The 23095-nt window shown below is 36.7% G+C and overlaps 1 protein-coding gene across 2 annotated transcripts in view; it reads right to left on the bottom strand.

The window, feature by feature from the left end:
- Positions 1–23095, bottom strand: part of LOC129951214 (gamma-1-syntrophin) — a 290397-nt gene that overhangs the window by 20156 nt on the left and 247146 nt on the right. For both annotated transcript variants that reach the window (XM_056063254.1, XM_056063253.1), the window contains one exon: positions 1263–1487. In XM_056063254.1, the coding sequence (XP_055919229.1) occupies positions 1263–1487 (225 nt within the window). The remainder of the gene's footprint in view (positions 1–1262; positions 1488–23095) is intronic.

Below are 23095 nucleotides of genomic sequence, written 5' to 3'. Positions count from 1 at the left end.
TATCAAGTGTAATAATCTTACTTTCTCCGAAACGATGTAAAGATTTGTTCCACCGTTCTTTAGAATAACCACAAATCACCAGTGAATCGTAACTACAAAACGCATACTTCATTAAGAAGCTTCATTATTGGAGATATTTCTTAAGCTAATAATCAATCAGCGTTCCCTTGACCTTGAAAAGAAGGGACGTGGATTGCTTTGTACGATAGTAAAAGGAGAAGGAGGATTTGTCCTTTTTAAGGACAAACTGATTTGTTCTTTTTAAGAAAGTAAGTATTGTTGGATGTGTTGGAGGTGTTTAGTTTTAAAACAAATCTTAAACTATAAAAAACACTCTATTACTAATAACTTTTAACACAATTTTCAACAAACGTTTAAGTTTCAATAAAATACAAAATACAGAAACTTGAATTTACTGTCGTTTTTCTAAGTACATAAATTATTTTATGTAAATGTAATGTCTTAAAACTTTTTCAGAATTTTGAAGCGATTTAAAATTTGCAATTGAAAACCTAGTTCTTAATTTATTTTCCAAATGTTTGTGAGTTTTTTTTTTTTTAACTAAAAAATTTTGATGAAGACTCAAACGAATGTCTAAAGAAAGTAAGTAAGTAAGATAGCGGGTGCAAAACATTTTATTTCTTACTTCACAGGTTGGAGTAGTCCTTATTTTGATGAAAAAAGATCAACCTGACTAGCGACTTCAAACAAAAACACTTCAATAACCACACTTTTTAACCTCGGTTAAACAATAAATAAACTCACTTGACCAAATTACCTTTTTATCTGCTTCAATTGAAAATATGGATCCAGTTTCCTAACAAAAACAAAATTATTTTTTAAACTTAAGCTATGACCTAGCTTTTCAAAAACAACGAGACTACTCATCCCCTCCGACTTTCCTTCACAAGAGAACATACAGTTTTTGAGTAACCTATTTTTTGCATTACTTATGTATTTTGATTTCTTTATTTATGGGCTTTCAATTTACTATTCTGCCACGTGACCTAAAAACTCGAAACCCTTAAAGTAGTCAATTCAAAAAATACCCTTTATGAATGTTTTAAACAAACTCAGACACACTGTTTAAATATTTCACCTTGGATGCCAGCTGGATATAGCGATATCATTCAAAATTCATATAAAGAGGTTATTTTCAACCGCATAAAAGTTATAAACAAAAAATGTATACTTTATAGAAATGCGATGAACAAACATAATTTAAACCGTATATTTGCACAACTTTATATAACTTAACTTACCCCAAGTTTTATGACACTCGTTACAATTGCCGCATTCCAACTGTTCTCAATTCTTAACAATTCTTGTCGCGTTTCCACACTCAAATATCTTGGCTCGTGTCCTGAACTTTGGAGCAGGAAACAATGCTGACGACTATCCACGGTTTCTGATTCTTTTACTACACGAAACATTGTTTGATAAACTTTATAGATAACCAGGGCTTTAGATAATCCTGCGACATTAAGCTGTAAATAAAGAGTAAACACACAAAACAAGAAAACATAAGAATTGGAAAATTGAATTAAAATAAAGGACACTTAATTGTAACATTTAAATTAAGTGCGCACAAGTATAATAGGTACTCCTGTATATAAGAAAACAAAACCTCTCACAGTCTTTAGTCCTGATGTTTGTGTTTGTTCATATTGCGTTGTAGTTTGGTTGCACATGATACAAGGAAAAGTATTATCCTTGTTGCGTTGTGTTCCTTTGTTTTTTCTGCTTTTCGTTAAGGAAAAAAGTAGAACTTTATCCGTAAAAAGCATAAAGTGGTGCTCCTTGTGCAAGTTTTTCGAAGAACTTATTTTTTCTCTCCACCACACGCCACTTACATCAGCAGCAACTAACAATGAAGCCAGGACTGCCAGCGCTAAGAAACAAAAACTTCAAAGGAAGTAGGCTCATAGGTGCTTGGAGGCAGGTGTACTAAGCTGACTTCCTTAAGGAGAATAGACCTGTTTGTGAACTTTTTCTTATTTTTTATTTTTTAAAACCCACAAATTGTCATGAAAAGTTTTATTTTTTATTTTTTCATCCGACACAGTTCAATGGACTTTTGTGGAAGGGGAATTAGAATCAGGAACAGGATCATGTTGTGTAGGATACTTTTAATGGTTTTTTAGGAATTAAATTATATCTTTTGAAAGTGAATTGGGAAGAAAGTCTAAATATAACACCTATGTCATCCTAAAACCATCCCTATAAACATTTCTTACCAAAATTAAGACAAATTGTAAATGAAGGATGATTTGATTAATTTTCCAAGGATATCCTTTTGAATTTTTATATCATAGCGAAGAAATTAATTGAACATGTAGATTTAATAAAGGACGACCGGCGGCGTCGATGTTGGCTAGAGTCTTTATGTTAATGAAGTCATATGATAATATGGGTAAGATAGCTATCAATCAAATATAGGCAGACATTTTGAAAATGTCAAAAGAAATTGATGATCAAAAATAATCAATCTTTTATCTTAAAGATTGTATCTAATGATAATGGTGGAATGATGTTCTTTTGTTTTTCTTTTGTTAGAAAGGACCTATAATATCTTGATAAAGATAAGACAAGAAGATAAAATAAGTTTTGTTTTACAGTAAAAAGGAAAAGATATATCGATTTTCCATCAACATTTTTGTTCAATTGGTAAAAGATTTCCACTAATTATTTTTAGCGTGTAGTCTTTAAGAAGAACAAATAAATAACAGTTATTAAATATGTTGGAAATTGATTCTCGCTGTTTTTATGTAAGCCTTGAGATAAGAAGGACTAAGTTTGTTGACTTTTAGAGCAAACAGTAAAATTTCAAAAACAACATTTTTAAAAAGATGGATTATTCCAATTGGTATTAAACATCTAACGAATAGATTTTTCTATTGACTAATAAGTTTTTAAGTTCATTCTACATATAAAAAGTTATGCAGATTTGATATTTATCTTAATAAATTTAATCAAGAGTTTGTTTTATATAAATTCATCTACATCTACACTATAATATTATAAAGAGGAAGGATTTGTATTTTTGTATGTAACGAATAAACTCAAAAAGTCCTAGACCGATTTTAATAATTATTTTTTCATTAAAAAGCTACATTATCAGGCTTTATTTAGTACTAGATTACTATAGAAATCTTTAGAAATACCCATTAAAACCAACAGAAGGTGTTAAAAAATTAGCCATACAATGTCTTTCATCGCATACGCTGCGAAGAGTGTCATTGATTGTGTTAAAAGAAACGAGCGATTTATTTTGTTTTATAGGATAACTTTATTAAAAGACGTTCTTATCTGTTAAAGTGTTTAATCAAAGAGAAAGACGAAAACAGGAAGTAAAAGTGAAGAAGGCAATTAATGAAGTTGACAACTCGATACAAATTATATGAATGTGATAACTTTCCTTAAGCTTTAAAGCCTTAAAAAAAAGGTATCAACACCCCTACTAAAATTCATAATTGTCGAAAGAAATTTACATCTCATGATTCAAATTCAAAATTTTACATATTACTCGTAATTAAATTTACGTTTAAGCTTCAAAGTAATAATATTTTAATTTATTTTATAAAATAAAATATATGCAATTAAAAAGCTACTGTACTGTTCGAAAACCATACCCATCTCCTTAAAATGTGGTATCAATGGTAACTGCTTCATAAACGCATCAGCTTTCACATGTTTAGACTTCAGGTAATTGATTTTGATGGTTTTTTCTGCTACTGCATATCGAATGTAATGGTGTAGTTGAAGCTCGAGTAAGATGTTACGAAAATATGCCACATCTTTTGCGACCGATGACAGTGTGATATATAGTGGACCGCTCCACCAGCACAAAGAAACACGAAGCCAGATTGAGATTTTCTATCGTTTGTATCTGCAGCCCAATTAGAATCTGAATACGCTTGGATTTGTTGATTTCTGTTTCTGTATACTATTGTTGCAGTCTTGGTACCGATTAAGTATCTTATGACATTAACTGCTGCGTTCCAGTGTTGACGCCTAGGGTCCTAAACGCGTTGAGAAAGAATATTCACAACGACGAGATGTCTGGTCTGCTGAAATTCGATAGGTAAAGCAATCGTCTCAATAGTTGCTATGCTAGTTGATATGCTGTTATATCCACTTTCTCACTTTTACCTTTAATGGTCAGTTCCTTTTGAATGATGAGTTTGACTTGTGATGGTAAGCGGGATGGTTTTGTTTCACTTAAATTATATGACCGTATTAAACTGTTGATGTATCCCATTTGCCTTATGTTGATTTCTCCCTTGTTTCTCGTGCTTTCAAGGCCCACGCATAATTTTGGTTCGCCCAAATCACGGATATGAAATTCCTTTGATAGTGCAACATATTATTCGGTGTTGTTTGTTGCAAAAAGAAGATCATCAACATATACGGTGATAATCGTGATCGTTTTCTTAAACATTTTATGATATGTATACATTTATCATACGACGACTGGTTAAATGCGAGATTTTTCAAAGTCTTATCCAACTTAAAGTTAAATTGGCGACCGGACTGTTTAAGACCATATATCGCATTTTTCAACATGCGCACCTTGTTTGCAGCATCGTTGTTGAAAACTTACGGCTGCTCCATGAAAATGACGGTATCTAGATCGCCATTCAAATATGCTGCAGAAACGTCAAGGTGGTATAACTTCAGATTGTGTTCTGCTGCAATTGCTAGTGTAAGCCGAATGGAGTGGATGTTGGCTACCGGGGAATACGTGACCGTATAGTCGACCCCATGAATCTGGTCGAATCCTTTGGCTACCAGCCTGGCTTTTCTTCGCTCTACTGTACCGTCTGCAATACATTTGGTTTTAAAAACTTTAGACTTAATTACCTGCCGGTTATTTGGCCTGTAAACCAACACCCAGGTTCCATTTCGTATTAGCGATTCGTACTCTTCTTTCATGGCACTGTACCACTCCTCCTGATGTTCATTGCTTTCCAGCTCTTTAACATTTACAACTCCAACGCTGTAGACTTGCTCTCCATCACTTGTTACCTGTTCTGCAGTTTCCGCCATAGGTGATTCCTCCAGGTGCACTTCTTGACTCGCTTTAACAGTTGGTTGTTGTTTTAGGTCCTTAATATCTGGAACATCACTTTTAGGCTGTTTAATATCAAAAACATAGTAGTTTGGTAGAACTCCTTCACCATTGTCGGTATGTTTGGACTCCTCTTCTACGAATCGTACATCTCTACTCCTGATGACTATACGGGTTCCAGGTTTCCATAGCCGATATTACTTCGCCGTTCATTTTCGTGGGACATCTATTGCGAATAAAGGCTGCCGTACAGATTAGTTCTGCTTACAACATATCAGGTAGTTTTGCCTCCGGTTTTAAGCACCTCGCCATTTCTAGTAGAGTCCGGTTGGCCCTCTCTGCAATGCCATTTTGTTGTGGCGTATATGGGGCAGAAAACCCATGGTCTATTCTATTTTGTTCCAAAAATTCATCAAATTTCGAATGTGTGTATTCTGTCCCGTTATCTGTTCTTATCGATTTAATTGATTCCACTGTTTGCTTTTCCAAGTATGCTTTAAAGATTTTAAATTTATCTAACGCTTCGCTATTCTTTTGCATGAAATAAACAAAAATTCTTCGGGAATAATCATCGATGAATGTTATTATGCAGTTCGCATGGGACCACACACATCGGAGTGGACCAATTCAAGTCTTCTTTCCGTTCTTATGTTGAACTTCTCTGGTAGACCAGTCACCATTCCAGTTGACTGAAGTTGTTTTAGTGGGGTTATGCTTAAGTGGCCCATTCTTCGGTGCCACAAGTTCAGCGAGTTGGTGTTTTCATGTGCAGTTAGGACTCTATCATTTTTTGACACTATATATAAACCACGACTTTGATCAGCTGTTACCAACAGTGTACCAGTTTTGCTATATATTTTAGCCTTATGCCCTTCGAATACTACCTTATCATCGCTTTTTCCCGCTTTGCTTACCGAGATGAGACTTTCATTTAAATCCGGTATATAAAGTGTGTGAAACAATTTTATATCTTTTCCAAAATTGTTGAGGTACGATGGTAGTGACGCCGCTCCGTGCCGATTCCAGCAATTTTAACTCGCTGGCCATTAGCTAAGGTCACAAAGGCTTCTTTTGTCCACATTTACAAACTCTCAAACAAGGATTTTGTCGCACACATATGCGAGGTCGCTCCGGAATCAAGGCACCATGTAATATCGTCAGTAGACACTCTGAACTCAGACTCCTCTGTTATAAAGAATCCATATTCCGCTCCTTCTGTGGTGCTGGACTGTACAGTTTTTGCCCTTTTTTTAATTTTGGTAGCACCCCTTAGCCATATGACTTCTATTGCCACACACGCGGCAATTATATGGAAAGGAACTACCTTTTTTGTTGTTGTTTGGTGTTTTCCTGGGTTTGTATTTTCCCTTTGGGTATAATTCTGTGCTCTGATGTTGCCCATTTCCATCCTTTTAACGATCGCTAACCTCTAAAAGTCTCGTGCACACGACATCGACCTCCGGGTACTTGCTTTGGGCGTCAAACTCTGCTTGAACATCTCGGTAATCTTCGGACAGTCCATCCAGAAGAACACCTACCAATAAATCCTTATCGAGAGTTCCATCCATTTCCTGCAGTTTGCTGACAGTCGTTTTGAATTCGTGGATATATTCATCCATCCTCTGGTTCACTTCCATCTTCATGTTAATGGGACGAATGAACTCTTCCGCCTTCTGCCTCGGTCCCTTGCGATCGTAGGTTTCACCTAGGAAGTCAGAAATTTCTTTGGATAGCCGTTTCTCTTTTACTATCGACACGATATTTGGCTCCATCGCCAACAGTAACTCCGCCCTTGCATTCATGTCTTTGTCATCATGTCATCCCAATTTGTTTGCTCAGTAAGCCTTGCCTTATGAAGAATTGTTCCATTTGTGGCTTCCAAGAAGCAAAATTTTCTCCATTGAAGAGTTATATGCGTTGAGGTTATGTTCTGTGGACTCGATGAAACAAAACGAACAAGAAAATATTCTTGATTTAAAAAAATTAAAAATATCAACTCCTTGATATTAAATGGGATGTTTGAAATATTCTGTTCACATAACCTGTTAAAAGAAACGAGCGATTTATTTTGTTTTATGGGATAACTTTATTAAAAGACGTCCTTATCTGTAAGAGTGTTAAATCAAAAAGAAAGACGTAAACAGGTAATAAAAGTGCAGAAGACAATTAATGAAGTTGACAACTCGATACAAATTATATGGATGTGATAACTTTCCTTAAGCTATAAACACAATGCTTATTAAGGTATCAACAAATAGGACACACCAATGTTCGACAATATTATAGAATATATCAATATCTACAAAAAACTTTGTGAGACCATAAGTCTAACTATTGTAGTTAAGTCACTATAACTACTTTTTACATTAAACAAATTTATAGAAATGCCGATAAAAATTAGACCGTGTTATTTATACCATTTATAAATTTGTATCCAAATAAATAATTTAATATTCAAGACTGTCTCAATTTCTTATGATTACTTTTTGAATTATTGAAATCGGATATTCCATTCAAAGGATATCATGAAATTAAAATTAAAATACATGCCGTTGGAGGCCGCTACGCAGGGGCAAACTTTTTCCATACTTGGTATCGACTTAAGGAAAGAGTGCTTTTCCCACAGGCAGTTGTATGTGGCACTTTCTCGAGTAGGATCTCATGAAAATTAATACGTTTTGTTGCCACCTACAAATACCACACCCAACGTAGTGCACAGAGAGGCTTAAGATAAGGATACATCTTTTTTTTAAATTAGTAACTTTAAATCATTTAAAATGTTAAGCCATTATTTTATTTTCTGACAAAAAGTTAATAGGTAATTGTAAAACATAGAAAAATTGGAATTTCTCTTGGTCGGGATTTTATTAAAATCGTTAAAGTAGTTTTTGAGATAAGTCGAAAAAGTTAGAAATTCCAAATGACACTAAATTTTAATAAAATCGGTCCTCTAATTTAAGCATCATTCCCTTAAATATAAAATAGACTCTCAAATGCCCTTGTCTCATTTTACCATTAAAAAAGACCATCAAACTTAGTACACGTACCATTATCTGCTTTATGAAAGATTTAGAACTTAAAGTCGAAATTTCCGAATTGATTCCTCTCTGAAAAAATGAGATTTCTTTAATAATAATTGCAATAGCCTTCCTTTCAGAAACACAGATTCTCTCGGTGATATCATTAAAATAACTAAATAACCTTTATCTGCTACCAATTTAAGTCTTGTTTGGAAATAAACAAACTGTCAGAGACATGAACTTATATTAATTATAGACTAACAAATGTTTTTATGTGCTTTAAGTTTATTTCTAGGTATCGAGAACCATTTGCACTCCAACGATAAACAAAATAATAAATAAATTGAATGGACATTAAGCTCACACAGCAACTCACAATCAGTTGTTATGTAGTTGTCACACCCAAAAGTTGTCAAACCAAAAAGTAATAAACCAATTGTCGAAATTTATGATAACAAATAATTATTTGAAATAATTACCCGGCGACCGACGATGGCGGCCATTTGCACGAAGCGAGGTTTATCACCTCCGCAGGCTGTTTTGATCTACAAATACACAATCTATATGTATATGTGCTAGATACGAGGATAAAAGGAGCCATTTTGCATGAAAGGATGTTTTATTTTCTCCTTTCTCTCACTCTACGTCAGGCGAACTTAATGGGAATTGATAAACTTTAGTTCAGCACCTTATTGTGTTGAGGTTGCGAGTGAGGGTGCCTTAGAATCAAAAAACCAACACATACAGCACACTGATTGTCTATAATGTCCTTTCATTTGACGCTATGTAGCTATCGCTCTGATGGTATGTCCATTAAAAGTGTCAACGACGACGAACGTCAAGGCATTGGGAATGGTTATAACCCCAATTTGTGCCAATTGCACAGGGGGTTTTTGATTGTGTTGCTGATGAAGTGTTATGTTATGAGCCCGCATAAATGGCTCCACAAAGCACAAACTGTTGATTCTCCTATCTCTGTCCCCAACATTTTCTGTCAGCAATGTCCTTTTTTTTTTTATTATTTCGCACTTTCACTTTCCTATCCTTAATGGCAGTGGAAATCTTGACTTTGGGGAGCAAATTTCACGCAGCATAGAACATTGACAGTTATTTGGTCCTTTCTCTTTATTTCTCTATGAAGGTACGTTTGATATGTGTTCAAGGACAATAGAACGACAACAATTGCTTCGACGACGACGACTACGACATTGTCGAGGACAGAGATGAATGTCCTGAATTTAAGTATCTGCACAGATAAATTGATGCGATTCCGATTCATAGTAAATTGGATTGTTCTTTCTTTCTCTGTCTGGGTCTGTACTCAAACTCAATTTCAGAGTCATATTAATCTAATTCGATGGCTGATGGTGCGCCATCATTGTTGGCCAAAAGATGTCGCTTCAAGTCAAGAGAACCAATTGAAATGTCTGAAATCCTTTGGGGATTATGTGATTTGTATCGCTATATCCATCCGTATAGAGGTGCAAGGATGTTGCTCTTCTTAACACGTGAATAACCTCTATCTCCTCTTAACTCAACTGAATTGCTTAGTTACTTAAATATTGATAAATAAATACAAACTTTCCTCCATCTCTTATTCTTTGAAATATAAGAAGAGGAAACCGAATTTAGAAAGCAATTTAGTTAAAGTGTATTCAAAGGAGTGTTGTTTTTATCTTGACTTGTATTTTTTGAGGAACTTATAAATTGAATTTACGCTTACTTCTTTTTGCAGGAAAACCTTAGGGAAATTTAATATCTCCAAGTTAATAAATGCCTACTTGTTGGGTGTTATTTTATTTTTGAAAACAAATATACTGTGGGTTAGGAGTGTTTTCAGGATTTCTGTTAGAAATATGTTAACCACATTTGTAGGAGGGGAAAATCCTTAGAGATATGAAATATTAAAATAAGTATGTGCAGACATCTCTCATATGAAATTTATTTGAAACTCAAGATTTACCATAAGATATGGAAAGTTTCAAAAAGCAGTGGGTAATGAATATTAGGGATGGGATGGAAAAATAAGGCCGCATCGAATGTGATAAATTTGAATATAAATTTTACATGATAATAATTATTTCTAACAGCTTTAGTAAATCTGGGATTTATATGCAATATCCTTAACTCATAAGTCAAAATTTTTACCAAATTTGCGTACTATTTTTTGTAGATTTAATTTTTTTATGTAAAAAACGGGCTGTTGGAGATATTTAAAAAAAATTACTGAATATCGAAAACAATATTTTCTGTGAAATAAGATAAGTTTGGGTAGCAAGATCCATTTAAAATGTTTAGGAATGTTGGCCGATCTAAAGTTACATTTCCAAGATATTTTTGTTAGTATCCTCTAAATATGGGGCACACACCAATGAAGTGGTAAGTATTTTCTGTCGCATCCTGATTACATAGAGTGCATAGGCCAACAGAGTCGTTACGAAAAGCTTTAGCATTTAATTTCAAAAGACCGCACGCTTGAAGATTTACCTGATCATGTCACGGACATTTGTATTTTCAAAGTAATTCGGGTCTTCTGCATACAAAAGATTGCAATATTCGTCGTGATACTATGACTGGATTGCATTGGTGGTAAAATCGCCCCAATGTTTTTCAACTAGCTTTGTCAGCAGCAATTTGTGCATTTGATTCCATTCTGAAACTAGAGTTTCGGGACTGAAATCAATCTCCATCTCCCTCTCCTGCTTCAGAGAGGATATGCGGTAAGCGGTTACGTGGCATTAACATCACTCTACGTATGTATGACAGATGTATCTTTAATGTACTTAGGAAAGCCTTGGAAGACCAGTCTCGATGTGTATTGCATAGTTAGGTGTATTATCACGCAGACCAAAGTTATAGTTTTTATATTTAGCAGAGTGAGTAACAAACGTGTTCTTTACAAATTTCGACCATGTTGAGTTGATTGAGTTTTTCGATGATGTAAGTCTTTTTAATAAGTGAACCTTTGTTGGGGAAGGTTGCCCCTGTGTTGTGCGTCTCCGTTCTGTCTGTGCTCGTTCTTTTTTATTTTTATTGTTCGTAAACGTGTCGTGGAGCGGTTTTTTTTTGTCATCAAATAAATTTAATAATAATCAAACATATACACAAACAGTTTTATAAACAAACAAAAATAACAATAATAATAATAACAAAAAAATAAACATAAATTAATATTAGTGGTTCCAAAAAAAAAACAACAAAAAAAACAATAGTGCAACCCCATAATAAAATAACATAGAAATCACGCCACTCAAAAAACAACAAAAACACACCAAAAACAAAAAATGATAAGCCACGCAGCACAGCACTTCACAGTGAGTACCATCCCATCCTTACTTTCCCCTTCTTCCACAGTTGCACAGCCTAGTTTATGTATCAATTACAATTGGAATTGGTGCATTTGCTAATCTGTGTTTCAGCAGATTATTTGAATTGAATTTACTGTTTTGCATCACAGGGTCGGATCGGTTCTCGTCACTGCTAAGGCATAACACTAGCAGTGTATTGGTTTTAGACATTTTTTTTATTTTGCAATGACTGGACAATTCAGAGTAGATTATTGTAATATTCGTGGGCTAAGGGCAAATTTTTTGTTAGCATACCGCCATACTGTTTCATACAGGCCAGCTGTTTTGGCACTAAGTGAAACCCAAGTAGGTGAGGATTCCGATCCTGCTGAATTTTTCATTCATGGGTATAGCTTGGTGCCTTTATTCTTTTCCCACCATGGCCTCGCCATATACATTAGGAATGATGTTGCTTATCAGCTCTTACCACAATATGGTCTTTGCACCAATTCCTTTTTTAATTATATGTGGTTTAAATTCTCCGTGAATAAGCAAATCATTCACTACTGCTTCCTTTATCGAAGCCCAAATTTAGACAGAGTATCAACTTCTCGTGAATTTGATGCTTTGTCTGATTCCATCCAAAGAATTGTTTCGTCCTATCCTCGCACTGAAATCGTTGTTACGGGCGATTTCAATGTACACAATTCTTCATGGCTTCAACATTCAGGCCAGACAACACCCGATGGAGTGTGTGCAGAAATCTTCGCTGAGTTGAACCACCTAACTCAGCTTGTCAACGAGCCCACCCGAATATCGGACGTTGAAGGTCGAGCAGAAAACACTCTTGACTTGGTTCTTACCTCTGACCCTGATAAGTACACTGTTAGTGTTCTATCTCCTCTAGGCACATCTGACCATTGTGTTATATCAGCAAATTTCTCGTGTCAAAACTGTTCAGTTAAAGAAAGAACTCCTATGAGAACCGTTTGGCAATACGAGAAAGCCAACTGGGACGGCCTCAATAATTACTTCAGGATCTTTAACTGGTCACTATGCTTCCTCGATAGTGACGTTGACGCCAGCGCTGATATGATCACAAGTTTAATTCTCCTGGGAATGAGAACTTTTATACCAAACAGGGTTAAAAGTATCAGACCCAAGGGAAACGCTTGGTTTGATGCGAGCTGTAAAGAGGTTATTAGGGCCAAAGAGGTTAGTTTCCGTTGCTATAAAGCCAACCGTACTGAGGAAAGCCGGAAAAAGTTCAAACAAGCCAGGAAGGCCTGCAACGCCCATATTCGACGGACCAAATTTTTACATGACCAAAATTTACGGCCAAAAATACTGCAATGTCCCAAAGGCAGTAAAAATTTTTGGTCATTTGTAAAAAACATGAGGAATTCTTCCTCTTCTTCGGTTCCTACGCTCGTTGATAATGACACTCCTTTTGTTAGCTCTTTAGAGAAAGCTAATCTCTTTGCTAGGCAGTTCGCCGCCAATTCTACGCTGCCAGTGAGTGTTATGACTCCGCCTGTACTTGAGCGAGTTAGTGATTCTATGGGACCAATCTTTTTTCGCACTCGTACTGTGGCAAGAGTCCTAAGAGATCTAAACACACATAAATCCGCTGGTCCGGATGGTATCCCCGCTATTGTTCTGAAGAGGTGTTCTTCAACGCTGGCAAAACCACTGCGTAAGCTTTTTCATCTGTCCTACTCCTCAGGTCTCGTTCCGATCGGATGGAAAACGGCATTTGCCCAGCCTATTCCCAAAAAAGGCGAATCTTCCTCACCCTCTAACTACCGACCGATTGCACTAACGTCCCTTCTTTCCAAGGTCATGGAAACGCTGATTAATTATCAGCTCAAGAAATATCTTGAAGATCGAAAGCTTCTTAACGACCGGCAATACGGCTTTCGTAGCAATAGGTCCACTGGTGATCTCATGGTTCATCTCACCGAACAGTGGAGCAAATCTTTACATCGCTTTGGAGAAAGTAAGATTATTGCACTTGATATTTCAAAAGCATTTGATAGGGTTTGGCATCAGGCTCTCTTATCGAAAATGTGTGCATTCGGTTTTCATGAATCCCTGCTTCATTGGATTAGTAATTACCTTTCGGATCGTTCAATACAAGTAGTATTGGATGGATTCAAGTCTGAAAACCATAAAATAAATGCTGGTGTGCACCAGGGCTCTGTTTTATCTCCAACACTCTTTCTCATTTTTATTAATGATCTTCTGTCTGCAACATCTAATCCAATACATTGTTTCGCTGACGATAGTACTCTTAGCTTTTCATATTCGTTTTCAGACTCACATCCCTCTTCTTCGGATGTGGAACTGCAACAACAAAATATGATAAGCTCATTAAATTCCGATCTAAACAGCATTGTTCAATGGGGATTAAAAAACCGCGTGGAATTTAATGCTTCGAAAACCCAATGCTGTCTTATATCGTTAAAGCGAGATTCACCCCCTTTGCCATTATCCATGGATGGCACTTGCATCAATGAGACTGAACACCTCGATATTCTCGGTATGTGTGTTACCAACCACCTCTTGTGGAATGATCACATACGCGATGTCACCAAAAATGCCGCAAGGTGTTTGGGTTTTCTTAGGCGATGCAAGAAATATTTCACCCCTTCTGATCTGGCTGTTATCTACAAGACTTACATACGTCCAAAGCTTGAGTATAACTCCCATCTCTGGGCTGGTGCTCCTGCAACTTACTTAAGCCTCTTGGATAGTATTGAACGTAGAGCATTTAAATTGATAGGTGATAATATCATCATAAGTTCATTTACTTCGCTTGAACATCGTCGTAAGGTCTCTTGCCTGACCCTTTTTTACCGTTATTTTAACGGCTTATGCTCTAGTGAAATAGCCAGTTGCATTCCTCCCCTTAAACAGTTCAACCGTAATACTCGCGCTTCTAGGAATGCTCATCAGTATACCCTCGAGCCCAACTTCGGTCGTACTGTCAAATACAGAGATTCGTTCTTTAGCCGTACTACGCGAATGTGGAATGCCTTACCACACTCTGTCTTTCCTAGTCATTGCAATATTCAGGAATTCAAAACCAATGTGCACCGACATCTCCTTTTAAACCCTCTCTCCTCTTCCTAGTGCTCACACTGTGCATCTGCATAATAAGGGTAGTAATATCCCCTTGAGTGTGTGTTTATTATAAAAAAAAAAAAAAAAAGTGATATGATCAGGACATGTTGAAAGAGAAGTAAACGCCAAGATATTTATATTGATTAGTTATCTTTATCTCACCATTGTTGAAATACCATTTTTCAGCTGCTGCTCTTCTACTTCCATTCCTAAAAATTACTATTTCAGACTTACTAAGTTGACAGCAAGGTTCCAAATTTTGCAATATCTGCCGAAGCTATCGACGATCGATTGTAGGGTACTAGGTCTGTCAGAAAGAAGAACTATGTCGTCCGCGTATAACAAAACATTTATTTCCAAACCATTCACAGTGAGACCAGTTGAAAGTTCTAAGCGTAGTCGTTTAAGAATAGTACAAATAGAAGGGCACTCAGTACGCATCCTTGTTTGACTCTTTTGGAGTTCTGGAAGAAGCTAGACGTACTAGTTCCATCCCGGACTGTAGCAGCCGTATCTTTATACAATAAACGTATAATAGACACCAGTTTTGTAGAGACGCCTGTCTTTGATAATTTGTAAAACAAAGTTTCTCTGTTAATGTTGTCGAACGCTGCTGACAAATCTTCGAAGAAAGTGTAAAGCTTTTTTTTCTGGCGATACAAGAGAGGTTGTAGACCTGGTCAACTGTAGTATATTGTTTTCTGTATGCAGCCTGGTATTCGTCGAGTATGTTGTTCTCTTCAATCCAGAGAGTGAGCCCCCTAAGCAGAATTGTTGTAAATATTTTATAAAGCGTGTCCAGAAAGGAGAGCCCACGATAGTTGGAAGCAATACTAGCGTCACCCTTTTTGTATATCACGTTACAATATACAATATCAAAATAAAATTAATTCAAGTCTCTAGCATCATTGGTTAGTGAGATATTTAGAGTTAACCAAAATGTTCACCTTTTTTTTAAACTGCTATGGTAAAAAGACTACCCACGCAATTTTCTTGAGAGTCCTTTCTGCATCTTTCTGCCTTATTATCTGTATAACAAAATTTATTTGAAATCGATATCTCTTCTGGTTCTTGAGCTATGGACAACGAAAAAAACGTCGAGAACGTGCAAACGTACGCAAAAACATCTTTCTTAAAATCTTTTATTTCGACTCTAGGGACCTTGAAACGTCAAGAAATGTGGAAACTTTGAGTATTTAGGAAGGGAGGATAGGATTTGAAAGGAGATACCGATGCACATTGGTTTTGAATGCCTGCACATTGTAATGAGTGGGAAATATTGAGTCTATTAAAGCATTCCACATTCGTGTAGTGCGACTAAAAAAAGAATCTCTGAACTTTACAGTACGACCGAAATTGGGCTCAAGGGTAAACTGGATGGGCATTCCTAAAAGAACGAGTATTGCGGTTGAATTATTTGAGGGGAGTAATGCAACTGGCTATTTCATTAGAGCATTGCTTATGGAAGTAGCAATAGAATAATGAGAGACATGAAACCTTATGGCGGTGCTCGAGAGATGCAAAAGTTTCAGTTAGACAATGGTCACCTATCATTTTTAGAGCTCTCTTTTGAATTCTGTCCAAGAGGCTGAAGTGGGTTATAGGAGCACCTGCCCAAATATGGGAATTGTACTCAAGTTTTGTATTAATATAGGCTTTATAAATTATAGCCAGATCAGAAGGGGTAAACAATTCTTGCATCGTCGGAGTAAACCTAAACACTTAGCAGCATTTTTGGCAATGTCAAATATGTGATCACTCCACAACAAGTGGTTTGTAATGCACATACCTAGGACTGATAGCTGTTCAGTCTCCTCGATGCAAGTACCACTCATGGATAGTGGCATTGGGACAGGGTTACGCTTTTGCGACAGTAGACAGCATTGAGTTTTCGAAGCATAGAATTCTACACGGTTTTTGATTCCCCATTGAACAATGCTGTCAAGATCTGAATTTAATGAGCATATCATACGCTGCCGTTGGTAGTCCACATCCGAAGAACAAGGATGAGAATATGAAAACGAATATGAAAAGCTGAGGGTACTGTCATCCGCGAAACAATTTAGTGGGTTAGAAGTTTCAGACAAAAGATCATTTATAAAAATGAGGAAGAGCGTCGGTGACAAAACGGAGCCCTGGGGCACACCAGCGTTTATTTTATGAATAACAAATTTGAACCCGTCCAATACTACTTAAATTGAACGGTCCGAAAGGTAATTTCTAACCCAACGAAGAAGGGATTCATCAATACCAAATGCCTATTTATGATCAACATAATCGTCCATCATTATTTCGATTGTCTTTGGAACATTTTTGCAACACGTTTACTCAAAATAATAATGCGCATACACAGAGACGTCGCGTCGTCGTCGTACAGTGTGTATAAAAGACGTCATTTTAGCTGTAGAGCGTAGTGTAAGGGATGATTATGTCAATATAGGTTAGGTTAGGTTAAAGTGGCTGTCTATTATTGTATTCGGACACACTTAGGCCACTACAGCGCTAATTGGATCTCAGGCTAGGTTGCCTTGAGATCGCCATTTCTACCTACCTAAACCAGTTAACCATCTTAATATACAAAACCATATTTGTGTTATTTCAAAGTTATATACCTCTAAAAAATCACCCTTTATTTATGGGCTTTAACCTATTATTATAAATCCCTGCGCTGTACCTGTAACATAAGTCCTTTTTTTAAATTGTGAAACCTTTACCTAAAATGTTAAAATCTAAACTAAGCCAAAGACATAAGACTTCAATAAACACAGCATGTCGGGAATATGGCTCCAAAGAAATATATATGTACATACCTATGCGAAATGGTAGCGCTGATCTGATATGCTTACATCATCGACTTTATTGAAGTGGCGCCTGATTTACTTCCCATCACTACTTAGTGCCTTCTAAATAATCTCGGATAAAATTTATTAAGGACGAAAATTTGATTTCCTCGGCGTCACTTGGTCTTATAATTTTTGACCTACTAACCTCTTTCCATCGATTAACTTCTTCTTCTTATGTACCTTTTTATATATAGGTATGTATATATATGTAGTGATGTACTGTTTTATATATTAAACTTCTAAACTAAACTATATCGTATAATTTTGAAAGTATGTATTGTTGTAGTGAGTATACACGTTACGTATAGCGTATTGGGCGGGCCTAAGGATATTCACAGTGCTATGTTATATAATAGGTATGACAATTTAGCCTCACAGCAGGGCACAATCTATTGCCTTTAAGGAGTATCACATTATTTAACCTTCAGTTATACATTATACATATATAGTATCCTTGAAGCGAATTGCTTAATATATTCAAGAAAATGTATTTATATATGTATTAACCTGTACGTGTGATTGTGTGTTTATATACAAGTATATTTCGAATAATAGAATAATAATTTTAGCTTGGATTTCTTTCCAAAAAGGGAAAACAAATAAAATATAATTATTCAAGGAATGTTTCGTTTATAAAACATAATTTTGGGTAATTTCAACATGATTTCGATATAAAAATTACATAATATGACCTTCGAAACTCCACAATCGTTAAAGATGACAATTTAGTACATAATAAGCTATATATTACATAAATGGTTTACCTAAAACCTACCTCCTGAAAGTGAAAGAATTTCTGAGAAAATTGGTATTGTATATTTTATGGGGATTATATTGGGCTATAAGAAATAGAATATAGTTTTATTAAAATGTAACTATGTACGTCAAGGTTTTATTAACTGATAATGTGTAAATGATGATATAATAAAATTCATTAAGACGTGTGGTTTTCAATCTGGTAATACTATTGTTCGGTGTAGGTCTTTTTGACAGCTGTCAATTGATTTATTCTCACTTTATTTTGTTTTTTTATAGTGATTAGGCTTACTCCTGACGCAACGAAATAACCAATTTATTTAAGCAACATTTTGATGAACGCATTCTTTAGCGTCGGTCAAGTGGTCTTCACAATCGCATAGTTTAACACCACTGAGCTGCTTTTTGAGGATCTGTTTGTCTACGAGGATATCACCGAGCCGATTTATGCTTTGGAAGAGCCGGGCGATAGCCCAATAGTCTTTGCATTAACGTTGTGTACATTACTTTCAGCGCTTGAATAGTATTCATATTGTTGGCTAAACACCGGCACTTCTCTTGACCCTCGTAAGGCGTGACGTTCTGAAGGAAAAAATGGTAGTCACGATTATCGACAGAAGCGACGTAGATGGCACGATCTCTACCGAGAATTGGATATTGGCTAAAGGGCAGCTGGACTTCAGTTTTGTTGAGATCATGTCTGATAATCTGGGACCACCGCCCATCTGTGATGATCGGAGGTCGTGCGATTAACTGACGCTGGCGGTTGGCCGACTTGGGGAGGTCTGGCCTGGTGCTAAGCCGGAGGTTGTCGCAAAGAAAGACATTCCTTGCAGACCAAGGGCTCGCATCACGGTTCCAGCCATATTCAAGGAAGCTGACCACGTCCTGAAAGTAATCAGGCTCTCCAATCCAACCCTTCCTTTTCACACTGGAAGGTTGTGAAACTAGAAAATGCAAAGGGACCCTACAAGGGTGCTATTGTTATCATCAATGCAGAGTCCCTTTCTCCTCTGGCGCAATGGAAAGGTGTGATCAGGTTCGGGTTTGATGAAATACCGCTGAGGGTCTTCGAAAAAGATGGGGCCGAGGCACAAAAAATTCCCCCTTCCCCACCCATACAAGCGGAAACGGCTGTTGAGGAACATGGTGCATCGGTCACATTTCCTTTATTGAAAGACGATGCATCCCTGGTATCCCCAGTAGCAGTGGAAGTTTTACCACCGACAAAGGTTTTTCCGCAATGGAGGCCGAGGTCTATGACAGCGGAGATGAGAACATTCTTTTAGAATCGTCCTCTGATATAGATGACTCCGACATCACTGTGTTGGAGGCTGATTCGGTGTACGGTAGCAAAAATGCTGCGTTTACTCCAGATTAACCTATAACACTCCATAAAGGCTTCGGCCGCCCTTCTTCTTCGCTTATCCAGCAGCGATGAAGTTATTGTCCTGATTCAAGAACCTTGGATTGTTAAATCCATTGTTCGAGGAATCGGGACTCCCAAATATCACTTGCTTTATGCATCAGGTGAGGATGAACCCAGATATTGCATATTAGTAAAACGTAGCCTAAATGTATATTTACTCCTTAATTTCAGCGATCGAGATATCACTGACGCAAGTCTGGAAACAGCCAGAGGAACATTCTGGCTGGCGTCGGCGTATCTCGGCCACGACCACCTTGGCCATCTCCTGGGTGACACCCTGGAGAGATTAACATCTGAAGCGCAAAATCCTCATCGTGGGAAGTGATGCTAATGCCACCATACAGTGTGAGGTAGCAAGGATATAAACGACAGGGGTAAGTCTCTTTTCGAATATATTCTAAACACAAACCTACTCATAAGTAACGTTGGTAAAGAGCCAAGCTTTATTACTAAAAATCGACAAGAAGTTTTAGATATAACTCTTGTCTCCGACTTCATTAATAATAATATTTTGAACTGGAAGGTATCTAAAGTTCTCTCCTTTTCTGATCATAGATACATCCAATTTAACTTTATAAATGAACCACCTTGCCAACCCATCTTTCGAAATCCAAAAACTCAAATGGGCTATTAACAGCTTTAAGCCATATAAATCTGCAGGTCCGGATGGTATACCTACAGCTAAACTGCAAGAAAATGTAAATTTTCTAATACCCATTCTAGAAAACATCTTCAAGGGATGACTTAAATTGGCATACATCCCGATGTCTTGGAGACAAGTTTAAGTCGTTTTTATTCCAAAAGCTTAAAAATCCAGCCACGTTAACCCTAAAGACCTAAGACGTATGATCGATATCCACTTAAAGGCAAGTATTGATAAGTCCTTCCTTTCAAAGGCTCAGCACGCCTACAACAAAGGGAAATCAGTTGAAACGGCTCTACACAGTATAGTATACGTACAATCGAATGTTCCCTTCATCATAAAGAGTACACCTTAGTTGTCTTCTTAGATATAGAAGGTGCATTTAACAATGTCGACACATCTGCAATTGCACGTGTATTGACATCTCTGAAGGTCGATAAGTCGATCAGCGAATTGATTAATCAGATGCTGATAAGCAGGATTATCAATTCAAAACTGGGCGATTTTACTGCACAAAGGAGTGCCAGCAGAGGTACGCCACAAGGTGGTGTCCTATCCCCTCCTCCCTGTAACTAAGTAATAAATGAATTACTAATTACTCTAGAAAGAGAGAAATACAGAGTGTTTGCTTATGCGGACGATGTTGCTGTTGCAGTAACGGGTAAACATCCCAATATACTAAAAGAACTCTTACAAAACGCTTTAAATAAGCTTATCAGATGGGCAAATCGGTGTGGCATAGCTCGTTCTACCCCCTCCGCCCCACTTGATCTTCTGTTCCATCTAATACCGCTGGACATTTTCAGCAAGCAAACGGCCGCTAATACAGCCATACGGCTTCAAGCCTCCTCTCTGTGGATCAATAATGGAATTGTCCACACCACTATTTTGAACTCGTTCAGAACTATAAACAGTAATATTGACTACATCATACCCCATCCTCAGTTTAATAACTATAGCTTCAAAGTGACTATACCAGGTCTTATTGGGAAAATACATCATTTTTGAACGATGATTCTATAAACTTTTATACAGACGGAGCAAAAACGGAGGATGGGGTTGGTGGAGTCGTATACTCAGATAGACTAAACTTAAGTCTCTCTTTTCGTTTACCCGATCATTGTAGTGTGTTCCACGCTGAAATCCTGATTATAAAAGAAGTCCTATCATGGCTTAGAGAAAACGTTATATCAACTAATGATATACGCATCTTCTCGGATAGCCAAGCTAAGTTAAAGTCCCTAGAATCTGTCTCCACTAACTCACTAACAGTCCTAAATTGTCGATCATCTCTTATGGAGATGGCTACACCTTTTCTGGGTGCGGGCCATAGAGACATTCCAGAAAATTGTAAAGCTGACGAACTTGCAAAAAGGGGAACAACTTTACCTCTGCTGGCTCACAATACTGGCATAGGTATCCTTTTAGCTACATGTAAATTCTTGCTAAAGCAAGATACCATAGAGAAAACAAACTTCAGATGGAATAACACCACTAACTGTTTAGCGACTAAACTAATTTGGCCAAATCTTAGCGCCAGGCGCCCAAAACAATTAATCTCTTTGAGTAGATTGCACATTAGCTACGTTATTGGTGTTTTGACTGGGCACTGCTTGATAGGAAGGCATGATATTCGACTTGGAGCCCCCGCACATGATTTTTGTAGGAGTTGCATGGACGAGGAGGAGGAGACAATCTCTCATCTTCTGTGCACATGTCCTGCCTTATCACAAAGACGTAGAATCCACCTTGGAGACTACTACTTCAACGATACCAGCGATCTAAAAAATTCTGAAATTATTTTTCTCCTAGGCTTCATTCGGAGCTCCAATTGGTTTGACGAGTTAAGCTGATCAACTGATCTATGTGGTATCACAACGGACCATACTTTGGTCTTAGTGTGTTGGAGTTCCCAATAAACCGTTCGCATTCGGCTTAAAACTATAGGTCCACTTCTATCCCTGAAAACATTACTCGCCCACAGAAAAAGTTGAGTGTTTTAAGTCACTAGGCCCTAGTTCTCGACGGACTGTTGCGCCACCCAATTTATTTATTTATTTTATTTCAAAGGCTACGTTAGTAAGCAAAAAAGCTGCGTTTGGTTGGCACCTTTTTAAAATTTGTCTTTGTACTCAGTGTGTCACTGTAATAATGTCAACGTAGATCTTGACAATCGAAAATGAGGCTTAGTGATTTTATTGCTGAAATTGTAAGATATTGATACAGATGACATTTATTTTCCAAGAGACGTGCCAAAGAAGCATCGAAATTTTGTGATTTAACACACTTTTCACATTAGAAAAAAGAAGTTCATGCCAACGCTCCTGAATCGAACCAATACCTTAAAGATAGAATTCGTGAAGGTGGCTGGGGTTAATGGCGTTCATGGCGTAATTTCCTGTTTACAATTAAATTAAAATTGTTTGGTTTTTCTTAAAAACGATCCCATTTTTAAATCCGAAAAATGAAACTCCTGATTCTAACAATTTTCATTCTTTATATATAATGTACAAAACTCAAGACAGATTTTTTCGTCAGATTAGAAATTTTAATAACAATTATGTTCCAACAGAATATTTTAATCTACACGTGTCTCATTAAATTTAATTAAAAAAAAAATAACTTCTTATTTCATCTCAATTACCCAAAGTTTTCAAAAAAAAAAAAATCAAGTTCTCAAAGGTTTTGCCCCCCACTGACACCAAAAGGACAAACAAAATAGAATTATTTTATCTCAATTCTCCTAAATGACAAAATAATTCTAATCAAGTTGTGACAACCAACGAGAACGACTGACGACCGACAACATTCAAAATCCTTAATAAGTAAAGAGAAACCCTTGGAGAACTTTATTTTAAATGAAATTTAAATAAACCTATTTATAAAACCATCGAAGTTCCTATTTTGTTTGTTGTGTTGG

This window comes from Eupeodes corollae, chromosome 3 (assembly GCF_945859685.1).
Source record: "Eupeodes corollae chromosome 3, idEupCoro1.1, whole genome shotgun sequence".
NCBI classification, from domain to species: domain Eukaryota; kingdom Metazoa; phylum Arthropoda; class Insecta; order Diptera; family Syrphidae; genus Eupeodes; species Eupeodes corollae.
Note: the sequence above shows the minus strand (reverse complement) of the source record. Positions and strands in the feature narration are given on the sequence as shown.